This window comes from Peromyscus californicus, unplaced genomic scaffold (assembly GCF_007827085.1).
Source record: "Peromyscus californicus insignis strain IS unplaced genomic scaffold, ASM782708v3 Scaffold_13__1_contigs__length_99412109, whole genome shotgun sequence".
Lineage (NCBI taxonomy): Eukaryota > Metazoa > Chordata > Mammalia > Rodentia > Cricetidae > Peromyscus > Peromyscus californicus.
In genome coordinates this window covers 2,098,572-2,120,162 of record NW_026294424.1, presented here as the reverse complement: position 1 = coordinate 2,120,162, position 21,591 = coordinate 2,098,572, and the positions used below count along the sequence as shown (strand labels likewise).

General features: G+C 44.1%; 1 protein-coding gene across 4 annotated transcripts in view; it reads right to left on the bottom strand.

The window, feature by feature from the left end:
• Nucleotides 1-21,591, bottom strand: part of LOC128109054 (TBC1 domain family member 14) — a 178,050-nt gene that overhangs the window by 113,207 nt on the left and 43,252 nt on the right. For 2 of the 4 annotated variants that reach the window (XM_052736088.1, XM_052736090.1), the window contains exons 4-8: nt 14,769-14,835; nt 13,790-13,871; nt 8,365-11,653; nt 7,055-7,123; nt 3,045-3,192 (exon numbers count right to left, since the gene is read on the bottom strand). In XM_052736088.1, the coding sequence (XP_052592048.1) occupies nt 3,045-3,192; nt 7,055-7,123; nt 8,365-11,653; nt 13,790-13,871; nt 14,769-14,835 (3,655 nt within the window). Of the gene's footprint in view, nt 1-3,044; nt 3,193-7,054; nt 7,124-8,364; nt 11,654-13,789; nt 13,872-14,768; nt 14,836-21,591 lie in introns of those variants that run through there. The other 2 variants (XM_052736089.1, XM_052736087.1) reach the window with 2 other exon arrangements.

Genomic DNA, 21,591 nt, shown 5'->3' with positions numbered 1-21,591 from the left:
TCTATATGTAACTCCTGTGCACTGGGGAAAGGAGGCTCATGGTCTTGTTGGCCAAGGCTGACAGGCTGCGAAGGCAATGCAAACTAAGTTAGAGGAATCCAACCACAGCAGGGCCAACTGTGCTTCACACATGCTCTATACCATTCAGTCACCTGGGGAACTTGGAGAAACCTAGGCCCCAGGAGACTATCAGTCCTTCTGAGAAGCTTCCAGGCGATTCCTGAGCACAGCTCCCATGCTGAACCTAGTCCTTAGCCTAGCCTGTTGCCCACCAACACTATGAAGAAGTCAACTGTGATGGAGACTCCAACCAGGCTAATTTGGACCTGGCTCTGACAAGAGCTCAGAAATGCTGCTCCCTTAGCAACCCTGCTCACTGGAGTTACACCACAAGTATCAATGGGATGTTATGGCTATTGTGTGCCCAGAGCTACAGAGGACAAGGCCAGCCTTAATGAGTGTTACACTCCTGGGCACCAAGTACAGACTTTGCTTGCCATGTGGGCACATAACCTAACAGTCCTGGGCATTACTTGAATAACCCTGTCTTTGAGTGACAAAAGTCATAATAGATGCCAGGTTCTGCTCTTTATATGTGACATGACTCAAAGCCCCACCCACCACCTCTACAAAACAGAAGCAATGTCATCTTCTTAAAGGAGGTGCTATGGGAGAAGTAGACAGATACACCAACATCTTTGATAGTCACTAACCCAGAATATGGGTTCTGGGAGGGCTGAGAGGCCACTGCACTCTGATGGAGGGGTCCTCATTTCATCCCATTCATTCTACATACAGACACACACACTGGGGCCAGAAGAGGGACTGTGGCAGGGAAGGTGGTTCCTTTCTGGCTCAGGAATGCTACTGGATAGAAGGATGTCCCCCTCTACACCTTCATACAGAGGGTTGGCCAAGAACCATGCTGAGCTCATCTCATGTTTCTTGTAATGCTTACAGTGACAGCTACTGTTTGTTGAATTATCATTGTGTGTGGGTTACAGTTACAGGCCCCTTGCCTGCTGAAGAGGCATCTTTATTCCTCACGATCATCCCAACAGAGATGGCTTCCTTTTACAAATATAGACAACAGAGCACAGAAAGACCCAGCAGCTGTGCAGAGGCACTAGGCTCTAGTTCAGCCTTGCTCTCCCAGCCTGGGCCCTCATCAGTCTGTGCTGCTCCCCAAAGGGCTCACTCCATACAACCTGGATAATACATGCCAATACCAACTGAGCCTCCAAAGCACAGAATGGCTGCAGTGTGAGTACTGGAGAATGCTGCCAACCCCTTTGTAGTCTCTGCCCCTAGCTGGCCTTGTCCAAACCACACTCCTGTACCATCCCATCTTGTTAGTTCAGCAGCCCGTACTACTGCCCCTACAGCCCCAGCTGCTGTGCTAGGCTGCATCTTACCCCCCAACCCCACTCAGAAGACACTCACCCAGGACATGCAGTGTGTCTGCACATCCCCAGAGCAGCATTCTACTCAGAGAGAGACACACACAGCAGAAGGGCCTAGCACACGGGCTCTCAGCAGGACACACTCTGTCTCCTCACCAGACTCAACAGGTGGATAGAAAGACTATCCCCAAGGATGCTCAGAGTTCTAGTTGGCCAGTGTTCAGAACAGAACATCTTGATTACTAACCATTTCTGATACTAGAACCTTCAGGAATGCCTGGTCCTTTGAAGGGGTGAGTAGCTACTTGTCTTCTTGCATAACCTCCATGTGAGGCTATAGACCCTTGGCATTTGAACAGAAAGAATGCTTCACACTATCACTGCAAGGGAGCATCACAGGAATCAGACTCACAGCTGTCATTCACAAGAATGGCCATCATTCTTTCTCCACCAAGCTTCTTTATTTTATATACACGTACAAAAGCATTACATACAGCCACTTACTGGCACCAGCCTAGAGACTGGATATTCAAGATTCAGAGCTGAGTTAGAACTGGGCTCCTACTAATGAACAGAATGAAGCAAGCTGAGGAAGTATGAACTCAGTGTTTTAAAATCACCCCCAAAGGAAGTAGCTTCTCTGCTACACAGAGACATTCCTCGCTTCCTCTCCTAGCTCTTTGCAGGGAGGGCTTCTGAGGCCCAGCTCTGGGGATTTCTGACCTGTACTGTAGCTGCCCCTGTATCCTAAACTCGCCTAGCTTGCAAACTGGGCACTCAGGAGACTGAGTCTACACTCCCAGGGCCCTGGCATTCTCCTCGGCAAATGAGAACTCTCATCACCGTTCTCTCTAGAGTAGTGGTTCTAATGCTGCAACCCTTTAATACAGTTCCTCATGTCATGGTGACCCCCAACCATAAAGTTGTTTCATTGCTACTTCATAACTGTAGTTTTGCTGCTGTACTGTAAACATCTGTTCAACTCCAATGGGGTCATGACCCACAGATTGAGAACCATTGCTCTAGAGCCTCCCTAACCTCCTGCTGTTGTTCACACCTCAGTGTCAGGGCAGACCAACCACTACAAACTCTCTCCATCCTATTCCCAGTACCTAACTCCCCGCTACAGTTTCACCTGTGTTGTTGCTACAAGTCTTTCAGCACACATCTGACCTGAACACCCTTCAAACTGAAACCCTTTCCATGACCACCCTCAACATACAGCAAGTTCAAGGCAGCAGTCAGGCTCCCATTATCTGTAGCCTCCTTCCTATCAGACTCTGGCTCAGCTTCAAACTATCTGAGCCCAATGGGACCCTGTTCTTTCAACCTGTCTCCCACTCTGAGGCCTTCTTTGCACAAAGATTGCCTGAGGACTTCCTTCTCTATGGTCATGGTGGCCATGTGAATTTCACCAAAGGTCCAAACCATTTATGCTTCTAATGAACTTCTAAACCCTTTCACCAGCCTGTGGCTAGGTTTAAGAGCAGAGTCCAGTTTGCATTCATCTCTCTGTCCTTGGGTGTAACAAAGTGCTGGCCATAGGAACGTTTTTGGTGTTTCCTGGACTGTATCCACAGCCAAAGAACCTGTTGCTCTTGGTGAATTAGAGATTTAACACACTGATGACAGTCTCCTTACCTTCACACTCTGAAGAGGGAAAAAGGGGAGAGTACAAGGCTTTTTCCCACCAGCTCTGCTTTTCTTGATTTCTTGTCACTTCTTGCATGTCAGTGTTCAGTACGGGAAACTGTTTAGATGAAGCCAAACATAGAGCATGTTTATAAACCTTCAGGACAGATGGAAAAATTTAAGCATTACTGTAGGACTACATACTTAGCAATGTTAGCTTGGTGTGTTAAATTCTTTTTTAAATTTTTTGTTGTTTAGGATAAGACAAAGGGAAAAGGCCAATATGCTCACTCTAAGTAAAGGAAGCCTTCTTAAGTATTTCAAATCCAAGCAGAACGAAAACCTCTTACAAGACCTAAAACAACAGATGGGAAATGCTCCCAGACTACTGGAGTGCAACAGAGATAGTGGCCTGAGCCTGAAGGGCTGTGGAGAGAAGGGTTCCACCCTTCCCAGCGGAATGTTTGAGGATGCTCGGACCCTGCCCTCCCTCCTGGGCAGTGAGGACTTGCTACCAGCCGCTGTCACTGGTGACCAACAAGTCCTTGGAGTGGCCATGAACCTCAGAAGACACTTTTGTAGATACATGTGTCTTGGTATGCTGATGGTGGCCCCTTCTTCACTGGCCCTGGGGAGCCTGCCATAAGCTCCCCAGGAAAAGCCTGGGCTCTCCATCTTTGTACCTTTCCAAGTCCCTATGCTGTGCTCTCACCAGAATGCCTGTGAACTGTGTACAATTTCAAGACAGCATCTGTTCAAGTTCAAAACCTGAACTGTTTCAGGTGTTTTGTTGTGCTTTGAACTGTAAATTATTTTATGTGTCTAAAATTACTTTATCTAGTAAGTTTTTAAAAATCACATAATGAAATGGGAAATACATTTTAAAGTTTTGTTTTCATTTAACATAACTTTGCAGAAATAGTTCTACATTAGGAACGGAGGAAAATGGTACCGTCTACCCAGAGTCGTCATTAACCTTTCTCCTCCCCTGTGGTCTGTCAGTTCTACCAACACCAATGAGTACTGCCGAAGGCCTGACAAGGCTGAGCAAAATGCAAATGAAGCCATTGGTGTACAAGGTCTACAGTGAAAGTGACACCAATTTGTAGCACATGAAGGCCTTCTATATTCTGGGAGATTACTTGATGCTGTTTAGGGCAGCAAGGGAGAGTAAGCAGGATTATCTCCATCATCCCACGGTACTACTGAAGAGAGAAGAGGCAACAAGTTGCTATCTGAGTTCCTGTCTGTGAGGTTAATTATCTTCTAATCCTCTTGTGAAATGGAAGAGACACAGAGTTAGTCAAGGACAAGGGTGGTGAGGCAAACAGGTGTGACAGGTCAAGACACCACCCAGGAACTGGGGCACACTTCAAGATGTGGTCAGATGGGAGAGCACTGGAAGCGGAAGGACAAGACTGTTTTCTTGGTCATCTCTGCACCTCTAGGCAGAGCACTCTGTCTACAGACTACAGAAACTGGCTCCTAGGCTTAGTCTGATTCCAGAGCACATCAAGTCCTCTCTTCCCCCAGCTGTGGCTCTTGCCAATGTCTGCCATTATTTGAGGAGTCTTTTCTGAACCCTTCCTTTGGGTGCCAATTCCTACAGCCAAGACCCACTGTGTTCTCTTTTATGCTGTAGCAGCCATTCATATTTGACAAGCATGCATCATTTTATGACACCTTTCCACTCAGTTATTCCCAGCTTTTGGGGAGCACAGCAAACACTACCAAAATTTGCTCATATGAGGCCTGTTTAATGTTTTAACTCAATAAATGCAAAGAATACAGAGAGGTGGAGGCAGGAGGATCACAAACCCAATGTCATCTCTTAGTTACACAGAGTGAGTTCAAGGCCAGCCTTGGATGGGGGTAGGGGACGGGAAGCAACAGAAGAACAGAAAAACTGAAAAAGAGCAGAACAGAGCAGTACCACCCATAGGAGCTGCACCTGCCCACCTCTAGGTACATACTCAAAAGGAAGCTTAGGAGAAAGCCTGCCTGGCTTCTTTCTTAACACAGAAAGCTGCTTCTAGCACTCCCAATGCACCCAGTGTCTAGTCCAGTGCTCCATCTTCCTTCAAATGGTGTTTACATCCTCACACAGCATTAACCTAGCATGTTTGCTGTTAGCACCCAAGCCTGCAGGGAAACTCCACATAGGCCCCTGACTAATGATTCCAGCACCTGCAACAGTGCTGGGCAGAGGGCACCTTCATACATGCTCAATGAATGACTGGGACAATGAAAAGGGCGGGGAGGCACAAACTTCATCCAGAAAGACTGACCACAGATGTTCTTAGCAACTCTCAGAAGTTCTTCAGAAGCTGACAATCAAGAAAAGGGACAAACACTCCATAGTTCACATTCCCACTAAACAGTCTACTTCTGGTGAAGAGAAAGGTGTTGGGGTTTCCTTTCTTTGGGTCATTTTTAATCACTGGGTCACAAATGGCAAAGAAAGCTTTCTGTGGACCTCTCTTTTAAAGAAACACAGTGTAAACAAGAGAACATCCACTGGAGACTGGAAGGGCCTGCTCTTGTTCTCTGACCCCATTGTGGGATAGGGTGGGTCTCTTCTTGAAACATAAACATTCCTAGCTATCAGGTGGGGAAATAAGTCTTGGTGGATGTCTAGGAGGACAATACTAACCAAACTGGTACAGGAAGTATGTGTGCCACAAGCAGGGATGACCCCTGCCTGCTACCTCTCCATCCACCAGACTCACTGCCCTTCCAGTGTAACACTGCTGGAACCAAATGAGCTCATCTCCTGAAGGACTGGAAAGTCCTTGAAGATAGGGACTAAGTATCTGGCTTCTTCTCTATGTTCAAAGTTCTTGGCATTAAGCAGGCATCAGAACCCAGAAGAAGAGGACACCCATGCCATATTTCTGTACAAGAGACACATGGGGTACAATTTCCCTCTGTGCTAGTTTTTGCCTTCCACTACAACTAGATGAGCTGCGTTCAGTAATCAACACACCTCTGTAGCCCAGTTTCTTTACCTGACCTTCTACTCACATGGCCGGCGTCCCACCCTCTACAACTCCCTGTCCAGGTGTGTTCAAAACACCTGCAGTGTCCATACCCTGGGAGGATTCTGGTAAAGTTCCCACAGTCTCCAGGCCTCATTTCCACTGTTCCACCTACCACATCACCCACAACTGCACTGGCCCTGATGTCCCAAAAGATAAGGAACTGGTCAAGTAAACTGTGGTGAAACCACACAGTGGAACAGTATCTGGGACATAAGAAGGGTGGTTACAATAAAGGCCATTTCAGTTAAAAGGGAAACATGACCATGTGGAAAATACTCTTGGTGGGGTTTACCATAACTTAGCACTAATGAGGGCTGGTGGGAGGAGCCCTTTTCACTGTGTACATGTCCTCCTTTAACTTTATATGAACAGCCCATTTCGGTTAAGATGTGATTTACAAACTGGGTTTCTTGCCTAGACTGAACTTCTCACAGACAAGGATGGCACCTCACTCATTAGGGCTCTTCCCTTAGTGATAGGCACATTCAGGCATCCAAATCATGTCTGCCCAATTTGACTTAACTTTTAATAAAACCCTATTCTCTCCATGGTCCTAAATGCTAATTCTAACGGAAACCCTTTGTTTTCATCCTCTTGCGCTGAAACAGAAGGAATCTTAGTGAACTTTAAGTGGTGTGTCCATGCCCTCCAAGAGACTGGCTCTGCTTAGGCAAAGGCATCTCTTAACTCCTCAAAACCGACCTGGTGATTATGATGGGGTAGACAGACAAAGGTCCTAGTCTCAGCCTGGTCCCAAACTGTCCCTTCAAGCACTCTCCACTCTGTTCCTTAAGTCAGCCTATGAAGAGAGCTCCAATCTGCAGTGATGCTGACAGCATGACAGCATCCACACTCTCAAGATGTCCCCACACATCTGCTGCAAGATAGGACCTCTCAAAAAAAAAAAAAAAAAAAAAAAAAAAAAAAAAAAAAAAAAAAAACCCAGAATTCTGAGAACACGGAAATACATCAACATACTAGAAAGCGAAGGAATATGGTAGTAGTAGGTGGGATCTTGCTTCTTTCCTCATTTTCTTTCTTCCCAATCTGGAACCAGGTGAAATACAAAGTACATAAAGGAACATTTAAGGAGGAAAAATGGGGGCAACACAACAACACATAAAGGCTAACAACATTGATTTTTCCTTAGCAATTCAGATTTCAGGGATTCAAGGGGATTAAACTTGGCCTTCTATGAACCAAGAAGCATGCTGACTAGAGCAGCAATCCTCAAGTTCCCCCTGAGGCTTTTGCAACCACCCAAAGACAAGCAGCTGCACACCTAGGCGCTCTGACTCAAATGGGTTAGTGCAGTGCCCACCCATAGAAGCCAATAATCAAGCACTGGGGGAAAAAAGGTAAGGAATCCACAAGACATAGAAAATGTAAGAAAAGGGAGAAATTAATTCTGATATGAGGTGGGATTGAGGACAGCACAGGACTCAGGGAGGTACCAGTGAAGGAGGTAGATGTGAAGGCCTCACAGGATGGGTGGGAGCCAGTGAGCAGGACAAACGAGAGGAAGGATAACACATATCCATCTGAACCAGGTGGTTATGACTTGTGACTGCCTCCAACTCTGCTTAACAACCTGACTCTGGAAAAAAGCCAGGCACTGCTATGCCAACTAATCATCAAATAAAGCAGGCAGGCAGCTCTGCTTTCCCGTGGAACAGCTTATTGCTGCGTCAGTTCTGGTACAGTCAATTTAACGTCAAGGTACTTCCTAGAAATATACTCAAGGGGTATGATGACTCCATTAACAAAACTGCTGACACTAAGCTCACCCAATAGTTCCCCATAAAACTCCCTGCTCCAGAGCCCCTGCTCACAGAGTACTGGGGAAGACATGTCACTTCACTTGGATCATGGGTTCATTCATACATGAACCACGACACACTTTAGAGAATAGTGCCCAGAATAAGGTATTTTTCATGAAATACACAGCTATAATAAAGCTGACCGACATTCTTTACTCAGAGCTGCAGCTTAGCTCCCCAACTCTGAAAGCTAGAACACTTACACACAGGCCTTACGTTTTACCCACAATGCACACATATTACATAAGAACTTTACATCCAGTGAATTATTATGTATGCCTTTTCCATGCAGAGTCAATTATGTACTTGAGCTCTGTAAATAGAAAATCCATTTACATCCTTAAATGTAAACTAAGAATTTTTGGTTCTAAAATATTTAATTTCCCAGTAATTCAGCCCTGTTTTTGTTTGATAAGGCTACTCTTCATTAATGTCTGATCAAATCCCTAATTCAATGCTGACACATACCTCTTCCAGTTGTCCTGAAGACACTGGATTATCTTCACAAGCAGGGAACTGACAACCTGCTTTGCAACTGCAAAAATCATTGATTTCCTCTTCACATTGTGCCATTATTTTACAGTTTACTGCTGAGCTTTCTAAATTTATTTCCAGAGATTCATTAAAATTACATTCCAAACACTGATTTTGTTTTCCTACTGGCAGAATCCCTGTTGCCTCCTCCTGGGAATCCAGTGATGTCTGAGCACTCTTTTCCATTCCAGACTTTTTTAACCTGGGCAGGAACTTCCCAGACTCTAGCTCTGATTTTCCATAGTAGTGGCCTTCCTTCTCTGCATCTTCTTCTAGAGGTTTGAGATCTGCTTGTGGGTCTTCAAATACATCAACTTGAGAAGGAATGGGAATATTTCCTTCATCTCTCTCAGATTCAAATTCTGACTCACTTCCTCCTCCAGGGGATAGTTCAGATGCAGAAATTGGGCGAAAGTGAGTCCGAGGAGAGATTCGTATAGCCCTGTACTGTGTCCTGTCAACACCACATATTCTGGGGTGAAAAACTTCACTGTCTGAATCAGAGCAAAGGATTGATTTCGGCTTAAAACTGGGGCTGAAAGATGCAATCCCTTCTGGTTCAAATGAACACTCTACGTGGAGAACTTGTGAGAATGGATTGCTTAGGTCAAAGGAAGAGAATGAATATTCAAGCCCAGGATCTTCAACTTGAAAGTTACTGCAGGCTCCTAGCAAGTCTTCATGGAAGATAAAAGAAAATCCCTTGTTTAATCCATTTTCCCCACTCTTGGGCATATCGTTCTGTTCAAATGACACAAAGGGCTTCCAGAGCTGCCTGTGACCAGGAGCAAAGCTGTTTCCAGGGGTCATAAAGACATCTGTACCAGCTATAGTCACTACATCAGAAGCTGCACACTGTAACAAACTCCCTTTGGTGTGACCAGGTGGTACAACTGCCCACTCCCCATCGCTGTTGAATGTTTTGAGTTCTCCATAAACTCCTCCAAGAATGAATGTGTTCTCTTTGTCTTGGGCCACATCCCAAGGTTTAGAGGGTGTGGTGTAATCACCGCCATCCACCTTGGACAGCTCACTAGAGACAAATGCTCTTTTCTCCAGGTTCTCCTTCTGTCCTTCCCAGAGATGATACTCTGATCTCTGCACAGCCCTACTAGGCTCCTGAAGGCCTTCCATCTTAGCATCAGTGTCCAAACAGCAGCAGTAGTTATTTACATCTGTGGAAAACAACTCCTCCCCAGTTCTTTCTGTCTCTACTGCAGCCACAGAATTTCTATTTGCCATCTTTGTCCAAATGTCTTTAATAACCCCTGAGCTGTAGCCATCTCCATGTGGACTGCTTTCACTACATGCCTGTGTAGTTTCAAAGTTCTTGTTTTCGGCCTTTTGTTCTAGCTGAATACCACACACAGATTCTAGCTTAGATCTTTTTTTGAAAACTAATGTAGGAATTTCTCCTAAAGTTCTACTGTTTTGCTGGCAAGTTTCATCTTGCAAAAAATCTAGAAGTTCTTCATCTACATAATCTGATGAGACTCTGGGAACTACATAATTAATATCTTCCGCAGTAAACTGTGTTGATTCTTCAAACTGAATGTTTAGTGTCTCGTTGTCCGAGCGTGCTTCTTCTGAATGGGACCACGGACTACAAGTTCTTGTTGAAAGATTAGAACAGTGTTCGTTTTCTTCAAAGGCACTATTTTTGGTCCATATTAGCAATCTAGACTGTGTTTTCCCCAGCATATTAGCACTAGAATCTGTAGGTTCATTTCCCAAGTTGAGTGTTTCAAAAGAAAATGGTAAAACAGAATTACTGCATTGCACTTCAAATACTGAAAAACAAGAGTTTATACCAGATCCTTCATTAATATTGGAAAAGGGCTCTTGATTGCCAGCAAGCACGTGTGAACTGAGTATCGTGCTATCCAAGATAGGAGAGAGTCTAACTGGAGAGTCTCCTCCAAAACTCTCTCCATCAGCATCACCAGAACTAGATGAACAACACTCCCAAAACTGAGCCAGATTGCCAAGGTCTTGCAGAAAGAAGCCCTCAGCACCCACTGAGCTGGTAGAATCTGTCCATATTGCACGTTCCCCTTGCAACTCCATACCATCTAACACTATGCAACATTCTGCCTCAAAATCTGTATTCTCCTTGCTTTTTTGTCGAATCATATTCAAAATCCGACTTTCTCCTTGCATTGTTTCTGAGGCACCAGGATCCAACATGGATTGATCAATATCCACTTCATAGAAGTGTGTTAATTCTGATAGATGAATATCATCCAGGTATTTATTGTCCTCTGGTAGAGAACATAATGAGGTCCCAGCGAGGTCAATATCCTCGTTTATAACTGCAGGCATTTCTACAAAATGACCATCAATGAAAGTACCTGCTGCGAGGTATGTTCTATGGATATTACTGTTGCTGATACACAGACCGTGCATGGATTCAGACAAGTCTTCCACTGCCTCTGCTGTCAGAGCACTTGTATCTTCCCTGTTGCGGTATGTGGTTTCTAGCTTGCTTTTCCTACTCAGAGGGACAAAGTACTCAGCAATGGGCTCGGTGTACCACAGTGGCTCTTCCTTGTACTCTTTGTTGTTCCTGCTCTCCACATACAGGTCTTTCACTGCAGTGTTCCCGGGGTCACTCCGCCCTGTCTCCTTTGCTGCTCTTTTACCCCGCTTGCACAGCTGCCTGATGGACCCACTGCTGCTGCTGCTGCTGCTGCTACCTGCATGGACACTTCTCTCTGCCTTCTCACAATGTTTTAGTGACAGCCTGCTTTGCCCATTCCGCCCTTTTTTGTTTCGAATTTCTCGCGCCTTGTGTCTGACTTTAACATACTTCATGGATGCTTTTAATTCTCCCTGATTACCACTTGAACTTGAGCCTGCTTCACTAGAGCCGGATGACCACGAGCGAGGGCGAATCTTCCCTTCAGGTTTGTGTCGGATCTGCTTTTTGTACAAGGCAGGCTTTTCTTCGATGGTGCCATTGCTCAGCTTGTTCTCCTTCTCGTGTCTGCTCCTGCTCTGGGCTTTCTCATGCATGGGGATGGAGGCGGCAGTGCTTCTTTCTCTGATGGCTTCACTCTCGCTATTGCAGTCCTTTGGAGAAGATGTATCTGTGCTTGCTGGTGGGGCTGTGGATGATGAAGAGGAGCTAGAGTAAGAACAGGGTTTGGATTTGTTCCACACGGTCATGATCTCTTGCAGGCAAACTGGTTTCTCAGAAAGCGGTGGAAATGCTTCATAGTACCTGCAAAACAGAGAAAACTCAAAAGCAAGCCACTTTTTACAGTCATCGTCTACACAAAGACAGCAATGCCAACCTAAGAGGCAGCACTTCAGCTCACTAGTGTTAGCATTCACATCATCAACAAACCATTAATTAAAACAAAATTACCAAACAGTAAACTGTGCTATGCATTAAAGTCAGTCCCATAAATCAATCACTTTAGCACTGTCAGACTGTGAAAGGCACTATGCAAGTATTGTGACAATATGGAAGACAGTGCACTTGTCATCAAAGCTTCAATTTCAACTAGGAAGAAATGACAAAAACGATGTAATAGGAAGAATGTACTGTGCTAATAGAAAATGTCTGAACTTGAATCTCATCTTGGTCACTTACAATGCTTGTGATGTTAAGCTTATTATGATATTTTTAGTCTATTATTTCCTCTAAAATAATGAACATATAACAAACATCACAAAGTTGTGAATAGTGGAAATAAGTGGTGCTGAAAGCTGCTTAGCAAACAACTCAAGAACAGAAGCTCTGTAGCTATATCCCGAGACTGAACCGGGCTCTTCTGCTTACTTTCTATGCACCTTAGGCTGATTACATAATCTGTAGTGGCTCAAAACAGGAGTAAGAGTGTCCATCCACCTCATGAGCAGGAAAGATTCCCACAAGAAATGCGTCAGAACATCACCAAATCCATGTCCTCACTCCTGCTATATTACTGGGGCAACAGCATGGAGCTTGGCATTTAAGAAAGCTCCCCGGAATGGCAGGGATCATCATAGTCAAGTGCTCATGAATGAAGATACTGGTGCAATCAGAGATAGGGATCACAGTTGGGTTTAGTGAGCATTGTAAGGTATGAGACCTGACAAAACACACATGCTATGTTCCAGGATGGAAGCCTGATTGTGTCATAACCCCTGGACATGCTTAGAAGACCATGGAAAAGGAGGAAATACTTTTGACTTGCTAGAAAAACTGGCAGCTGTTGAAGACTTGAGAGCAGAATGGATCCCCAAAGGATGTCCAAAGCTATGCTGGCTCCTGAGTGCACTGTTCTTCCAGAGAAAGCACTAGGTGGGGCAAAGGCCATGTTTACAAAGGTGCTGAATGTGACAGTCTGTATTAAAGCTGTATAGTACAAATTATTACAAGCTTTATACTTCATTTTATTATTTTTAATTAATTTTTATTTATGTGTATGTGTGTGTCTGTGTGAGTGTATATCACATGTATGTAGGATTGCCCAAGGAGGCCATAAGAAAACATTGGATCCCCTGGAGCTGGAGTGACAAGAGGTTGTGAGCAATTTGACATGGGTGCTGGGAACTGAACTCAGGTCCTCTGGAGAGCAGCAACTCTAACCCTATACATAATTTTCAACCTTCTAGCAGCCACACTAGAAGTCTATGTAGAAACTGGTAAAATTAATTCTAATAACTTATTAGAATATTATCACTTCAACATGTAATTGATAGTAAACTGATTAATGTACTGTTTTGTAGTTTTTAAATACTGTTTCTGATCTCTATTGAGAATGTTATACTTACAACAAAATGAATGCAATTTTTTTTCTTTATTAGAGATTCAAAAGACTAAAATAAAATGCATAGCAAGGAAGTCTGTTTATAATACAGGTTATTTTAACATTCATCACAATAGAAGAGCTAAAAACATAGGAAAGAAGTCTGGTTAGGTCCTGTGTGGAAGAGAGTGGAAACCCAGTTTTCTTCTCTGTGTACAGGAATGATCATGATTTCTTATCGCTGTCTGAGAGACTGTATGTCAGTTTCCAAGGTGCTGCTACACAAGAGGCTTCAGTAAGCAGCAGCAGTCCCCTTCCTCCACTTCATAAACCCTGACTGTCCAGACACACAGGATCAACTCGACCCCCTTACTTACTTACTACAAGTGGCTTCAGTAAGCAGCAGCAGTCCCTTCCTCCACTTCATAAATCCTGACTATCCGGATACACAGGATCAACTCAACCCCCTTACTTACTTTTGCACTCTCAGTACCGGTACCTAAGTGCTCATGTGTTTTCTAAAGGGAGAAACCATATAGGTGACAGAGATGGAAGCCTCACAGCAGGAATGAGTCCGGTTTTAACAAAGCATAGTTCATATCGAGTATAGGCTTACGTACATTTCCACTTGATCCTTTGCTGTAGGGGACAATTCTGCCTCTGGGGAGGGAGACCCCTCTAACTTTTTGTGAATCTTCTCTTCTGTTATGAAACAAAAATTCAGAAAAATTATATTATCCAGTTAACAAACACTATGCTTTAAAACATTTCTCAAGTAATTTTAATCAGATATGATACAGGCTTTTGTGGCTTAGAGAGAGAACCGCATGCCCGTGAGTTTCTTCAATAAACATCAATCTATTGAGTGTACTAAAGGCACTCTCTGGTTAACTCACATAAGCACCAGGCTGCAGGCTGAGTGAGAGTCCTTTATCTCATCACCAAAGCAACATTGGAGGCTCTTAACTGAGAGCCTGATATTCCCTGTGTATTTATTAATTAGACCAGAAGGAGTGAACATCTGTTCATGTTCCAAAAATATTTTCTCACAAAATTCTGAGTCATGGCCTTTGTATTGACTCATTTTGATTAATACTAATCTGAAAAGAAAACTCATCACTACAGTTAGATCTGTGACTTAACATGTAAGTAAGCACAGGCTGTGCTTCAGTGCCAACAAAAACAAAGACTATCCACTTACCTTGGTCCAAGATATTGCCTTAACTTAAAAACAAGCTGTGCCCTTAGCAGAAGGCTTCAAAAGTGTATGTATGCTGCACAGTGACCTTGACAAGGACAGGAACAAAGTCCTAAGTCTAAATGCAGCCTCTTCCTGAGGTTCTGCAGAGCACTTAGGAACCCAAATGATTGAATGAACTTGGCAAGTTGGCCTACCCAAACCACTCAATGAAGACAGACGTTCCTTCATGTCTGAGAGGAGTACCTGTGGATTACAGCCCTCCTTTGGGAGCAGAGATTTCCCATGTGGCCACTAAGGACCTCACTGAAGCCTCTTGCAGAGCTGAGGGTGATGAGAAATGCCAGCCTGGCAACACACTCAATACTGAGGGCTGTGGTGGCTTCCCCCAGCATGCTCACCTTGCTCACTCTGTAGGTCTTTCAGTCTGCAGCAGAGTTCTTCCACTAAAGTCTCGATTCCAGAGCTCTGTGTGAGAAAGAAGACAGTCAACTGACCACCACGAGCAGAGAAGACAGGCATTTTACATTAATACCAAGGATCACAAGTCTTTCATGTTCCAGAAGGAATACATTATCAATTCTTAAATGAATCCCAGAGTTCACAAACAGTCCACTTGTAAAGCCAACCTAGTGTAAGCATCTTACTAATGAAGGACATTAAGTGAGACTTACCGATAAAATGTGGCAATATGGCCGGGCGGTGGTGGTGCATGCCTTTAATCCCAGCACTCGGGAGGCAGAGCCAGGTGGATCTCTGTGAGTTCGAGGCCAGCATGGGCTACCAAGTGAGTTCCAGGAAAGGCGCAAAGCTACACAGAGAAACCCTGTCTCGAAAAACCAAAAAAATAAATAAAAAAAAAAATGTGGCAATATGAATGTAGCTCCCAGAATGGCATCTGTCTGGCACAGTAAGGCAGATCTAAGTGTCCATCATCTGACAAAAGTCAGTCACCCACAGAACAGCACCAAGACTCTTTGTAATCATGGTTTTGTAGAAACTCAAAGACTACAAACCTCCTTAGTCCTCTAGGAGATTACAGCCTAGAGAACACAGTAGGTGCTCCTCTGTCTTTCCTTCCTCTTGCCTTCCCTGTCTTCTCTTTTCTCTTTTTTAAAGTGAACTCGCACAACTCCAGCAGAAAGCACATAGGGAAGCCCTAGGTTATTTTAAGACAGGCACAACTATACTGCTACAAAGACATGCAAGAGGGCCAGTGAGATGGTTCAGCTGATGGTAAAGTGGCTTGCCACCAAGCCTGACAACCCGAGTTCAATACCCAGGACCAACTCAGTGCAAGGAGAGAACAGATTCCCACAAGTTCCACAGGCATATGTACACAGAGAGGGTGCAAAAGGATCTGGAACTGAGGATAAAATGAGTCCAGTTTCAAAGAAAAATGTGTACTGGAAACAAGCATGACACATGCTCTTTCACTCATTTCAAATTCTTTTTTTTTTTGCGCAAGAAAAAAGAAAAATCTGTACAATGGACAGAAAAGTGAGGGTTTCTTAAAAACCTTTGTATTGACTCAGGGACAAGCTATGTCTTGTTGGAATCTTGTCTCTTTGAAAGGACACAGCTGGACAGATGCACACAGAAGAGCTGCCTGAGCCTCTGTGCCTCTGCTCTGCGCCTCCAGGGGCTAAAAATAAACCTCACCCATTCGCTGAACTCAAAATGACTCAGCAAAGTATGGCAGATGTTCTAAAGAAAAAAGCCCCCCTTACACAGTTTTAGCTACAAGAAACAGATTACAATTAGGAAAGTAAACTGTAAATATTCATAGTTACTTTCTATCTACAGAATGTCCCAGTCTTTAAGAAGGAATGGAAAAAAACAGGTCAGAGGACAGCTGCCTTTTACCTACAGCTTTGAAAAGCAAGCAGACAATACGGTCGACAGTGACAGCAGACTGCACAACCCCACCACTGAGGTCTGCTTACCATAACGGTCAAGGTGTGATGAGGCCGGCACTTACAGTCCATTCTCCAGGGCCCTGAAACTAACACGGGTGTCAGCTGACACGCCGCATACTGTCCTGTACAAGTCTCTGTCACTGCTTGCAAACCTGGAGCTATCTCCAGTGCAGAATATGGAACCTCTGGGGACTGCTTACCAAACTCCTTTCAACCTCTAAAATAGGCTAGCATTTCCCACCCCTGCAGAATGGCCACGACAACCTGTGAGCAAGGTATACATGCTATCTACACAGACATACAACTAGTTACACATAAAAGCAATATACATGTAACTATCATCCATTCATAGAGTGATATGCTCTTATATGTATGAATATACTCTTATATAGAAAATATCTATGTTTTCAAATATAAGAAGCATAAAAAACAGTGTCTAACTCCTTATTCTATGTGTATATCAAGCTTTACTAAGTTTCTATTTTCTTTCCTTAGCTCCTGTGCTATCCTACATGTGTACATACATATACACTAACACACACACCACCACCACACATATTTTTACAGTACTAGAGACTAACCCCACTCTAGTTATTATTTTTGTTAATAACCATTAAGCCATCATGGTATCCTAATAGTAAAATAAAGGCATCCAAAGCTGCAATCGTATCATTGTATGCTTTCAAGTACTCTAAAGAGTTCATTTAGGACTGTTACTGAGAAATTTCATTTCCATTTCTACCTACGATACATATTAAAATTTTAAATTATATTTTAGCAATCTATCATATCCATAGGCATGTTGAAAAATACTTAGCTTAAAGCATCTTAAGAAGGAACAAAGGTTAGGGTATACCTGTGTTCTAGAAATCCCACAGGAGTACCCGTGGAGAGAAGATGCTGTGGCTCTCCTGTGACACTCTGCCTGGCCTCTCCTCACTGTGACCATACTTACCCACCAAATGTCCAAAACTTGTGGGAAGTGCTCTGCAGAGCAAGTGCACTCTAAAATGCACAGTGGAGAGCCATATGCAGGATGGTCCTGTTTCCAGAGCTGCTTAGAAGGCAGCCCCTGGAAGCATGGCTGGACACTCACTGGACAATCATGAACTCTCACCCAGTAAACAAGTGATACAAGCAGCCCACATGTCAGGCAGGTCACATGGAGAATAAGAACCTGTCCTCCTAGAAGTCACATGGTAGTATCTCTTACTTTTCTGGGAACAGAGTTAAGTTAGATAGATTTGGGCTTGGGGTCTCCACACCTGGCTCTGAATTCCTTCCTGGCCACACACAAGAGAATCAAGGGCTATGCTTATTGCTCTAGCTCTCTATACCCACGAATACCTCCAGCTCTCTCTCAACACTCACCTAGTTAAGCACACAGGTGATGCACCTGTCAGAGCCCATCTCACCCAAGCTACTTCAGTATGCATCGGTGTCATTTCTAAATTTTGTATGCTATCCTTTCAAAACTGCCTTTAGTGTCTGATGATCTGGATTTGGAGGCAGACCTAGAGGCTGAGTTGGGGCACTGCCAGTGTCAGTCCAGCCTGTTCAACAGCAGGGCTGCCTCTAGCAGACAAACAGAGTACCCTGTAGGCTGTTCTCCACAGTCTCCTTGGCTTAGTCTATGCCTCAGCTCTCCTCTGCTGGTGGTGAGGTCTGTTACTCTGATGTGAACTGAGGAAGAAGAGGTGGCTGGCCTGGTCTCTTTGTTGTCTGCCTTCTCCATACCCAAAGACTTCATAGCTGCATTAAGTATTTTAAGCTACTCATTCATAGAGAACTCATTGGACTGAATAGTCCCCAAGCTCTACTGGTAAACACCCAGTATGAAAGCATATTCTTAACTTCCATTTGAACATGGCACAGTGAACTAACTCAAAGAGATCTGATTCTAAGACAACGGTAAACTATGTGACTCCACATAAGCCACTGACCAACCCCAGCCTCAGTTTCCACATTTGGAAGACCACCTGCAGTAGCTGATTATTGGACTTCCTATACTGGCTGGATCCTCAACTTCTTCATTCCTCTGTTCTTCCTAGTGCCACAGCTGTATACTCTAAGCCTTCCATTAAGTTTGTTTCATATTTACTGCCATGGTTAGAATGAGAGAATGCCTTGTCTCTTATTTGCTCTGGTTTTTTCTACTGCTGAATCATCCTCCTGTGTGTTTTCTCTCAATGGAGCCCAATATCTCAGCTTAGACTGTCTTCAGTCTCTCCAGAACATCAGTGCTAGAGGGCAGCCCCTTACTCAGGTACAACAAGTGAATCATGTTGTTCTCCTTAGCATGCCCTCCCAAAATAAAAACACATTAGCCGGGTGGTGGTGGCGCACGCCTTTAATCCCAGCACTCGGGAGGCAGAGCCAGGCGGATCTCTGTGAGTTCGAGGCCAGCCTGGACTACCAAGTGAGTTCCAGGAAAGGCGCAAAGCTACACAGAGAAACCCTGTCTCGAAAAACCAGAAAAAAAAAAAAACACATTAGTAATGGGGACTGTAGATGTAATTCTTAAACGGTCTTATTAAATAAGAAACACAGAGCCAAATGCAGAGTTAAAAGCCCAGAGATCAGAGAGCAGTAGCCATTAAGTAGAAGTCTGGCAGTGGTAGCACACGCCCTTAATCTGATCACATGGCAGGCAGAGTCTGTGTGTTCAAGGACACAGCCAGCATGGTGACACACACCTGGAGCAGGAATCCTAAAAGTTCTTATTAATAAAATCAAACCCGGAGCCAGTTATTGGGGTCAATGCTGGTAGATCAGAGAGACAGAACAAGCCACATCTATCTCACCTCGCCAATTCCTCAGCTGATTTTGTTTCCTCAGACTGGAAGCCTCTGAGTCCTCATCCAGAATGAATCTCAGCTGAACTGTGTTGCTCCAAAGCCTGAAAGCTTAACCAGCCAAAAGCTTCTCCTTAGCAAGCCTCTGCTGAACTGTGCTGCTGAAAAGCCTAAAGCTTAACCAGCCAAATGCTTCTAGTTTCTGGTCCTCACGCCTTATAAACCTTTCTGCTTTCTACCACCACTCCCTGGGATTAAAGGCTGCTTTCTGGGATTAAAGGCGTGAGTCACCATGCCTGGCTGTTTCCAATGCGGCCTTGAACTCACAGAGATCCAGAGGGATTTCTCCCTCTGGAGTGCTAGGATTAAAGGCGTGTGCTAACATTTTCTAGCCTAAGTATCTTGTGGCTTTTCTGTTCTCTGACCCCAGATAAGTTTATTAAGGTACACAATATTTTGGGGAACACAATACCACCACACACACCTTTAATCCAAGTACCAACCATAGAGACCTGGAGGTCTGTATAGACAGGCAGTGACGAGAAAGTCATGTGGTTGGGTTTAGAGCCAATGTGAAGGCAGAACAGAAAGGCAATAAAAATATAGGCACACAGGAAGTAGGTCTCTTTCTCAGAGGAAGGACAGCAACGGTAAGAAGGTGGTCTTAGCTCTTGACTACTGCTCTCTGGGCTTTTAAGTCTGCATTTGGCTCTGTATTTCTTATTTAATTAAGACGGTTTAAGAATTACATCTACAGGGGACATGTGTTTTTAGAATGACAACTCAAACTCCACAGACCATGCCTACTAAGGCACTAGTCCTGTGAAGATAGCAATCATTGCTACCCCATTGCAGCTGCATGGAACCACAAACAAGACCAGCAGCATTTCCCAGGGAACTCTGCTAACCTACAGAGTTGAAAGCAAATACAAGTGGTTTTAGCCCCATACTGCACAGGGGTCTCTTTTAGTTTTATGGATTAGAATCTTTAATTTCTACAGCAGAGCTGGAAAGAGTAAGGTATGCAAAGACCAGCCACTGGTGACAGTATACTAGAGAGCCAAGGATCAGCTTCATACTTTAATGTCTGAAGGTTTTAAAAACCTTTATAAAATTTAGAACTGTCAGTGGTAAGCTAGGAAGCAGAAGACCACAGACTGGGAAGACTGAACACACAAACTCTTGCCTTCAGGGCCAAATAGTAGTACAAGATTTTAAAATCCCCAAACCAAAAGGCTGTTTGCTCTAAGGCCCCAGTGAAGATGACAGTTCCCATCTTTGAACACAAGAGGACCTCCAGAGTGCCTCCAGCTCTTACATCATCTGCTCTTTAAAAATGGTACAAACCAGGAGAGAAGTACCCAGTGGATGAACACGTGCCATAAGCAGGAAGGACAGAGGTCTAGGGCATAGACTGCACACTGCTTGGGTGATGCAGAGAAGACAGATGAGGAGGAAAGGTTCAATCTGGGGCAGCACACAGCTCAGTGGTACAGTACCTGCTTAGTACATGTGAGCCCTAGGTTCCAGTCCAGAACTCCCTTCCCCACCCCCTCAAAAAAGCGGTTACCAATGCCTGCTCTAAATGATAATAAAATAACACCATCAGCCAAGCATGGTGACACATGCTTGTAATACCAGCCACCAGGAAGATGCCCAGTTTGAGGGTAGCCTGGTCTACACAATGAAATCATTTCTAAAAAAATAAAATGAACCCCAACCCCAACCAAAAAGCAAAACAAACAACAAAAACCACAATCAAAGCTTACAAAAAGACAACTCTGTTTTGCCTTAGTCTTCAGTATGGAAATGATATGAACGAACCATTTATCACTGTGACAAGCCATCTACAAAGTTCACCCTTCAGAAATGAGAACCTTGATTAATAACACAAAAATTAAAAAATTCTTCTATGCTGCCATCAACAGACAAAAGGAAGATTTTAACTTGAATTAAGTTCTCTAACGTTCCCATTTCCTTATGCCATCTTGTAAACATAGGCAGGTTTGGTTTTCAACACACAGGAAAATATCCCATTTGTTACTGGACTATTTCTTTCTTTTTCTTTCTTTCTTTCTTTTTTTTTTTTTTTGTTGTTGTTGTTGTTTGTTTGAGACAGGTTTTCTCTGTATAGTTTTGATACCTGTCCTGGATCTCGCTCTGTAGACCAGGCTGGCCATGAACTCAAAGAGATCCACCTGGCTCTGTCTCTCAGAGCTAGGATTAAAGGCGTGCACCACCACCACCAGCACCACCACCACCACCACCACCACCACCACCACCACCACCATCACCACCACCACCACCCGGCTACCTCCCATTTCTTTTCTCTTCAGATATCTGTGTGCCTTCAATAAAAACTAAACTCTGATGATTCTGACCAGAAGCTTGGAAGGCTCTGGGTTGAGTTTTTTGGATACTTTCATTAATATGACACTGTCCCTTTAATAAGAACAGTCAAGGTTTCAAAGTAAGATGTGGAGTAGACATTTTGCAAAATTGTATTTTGC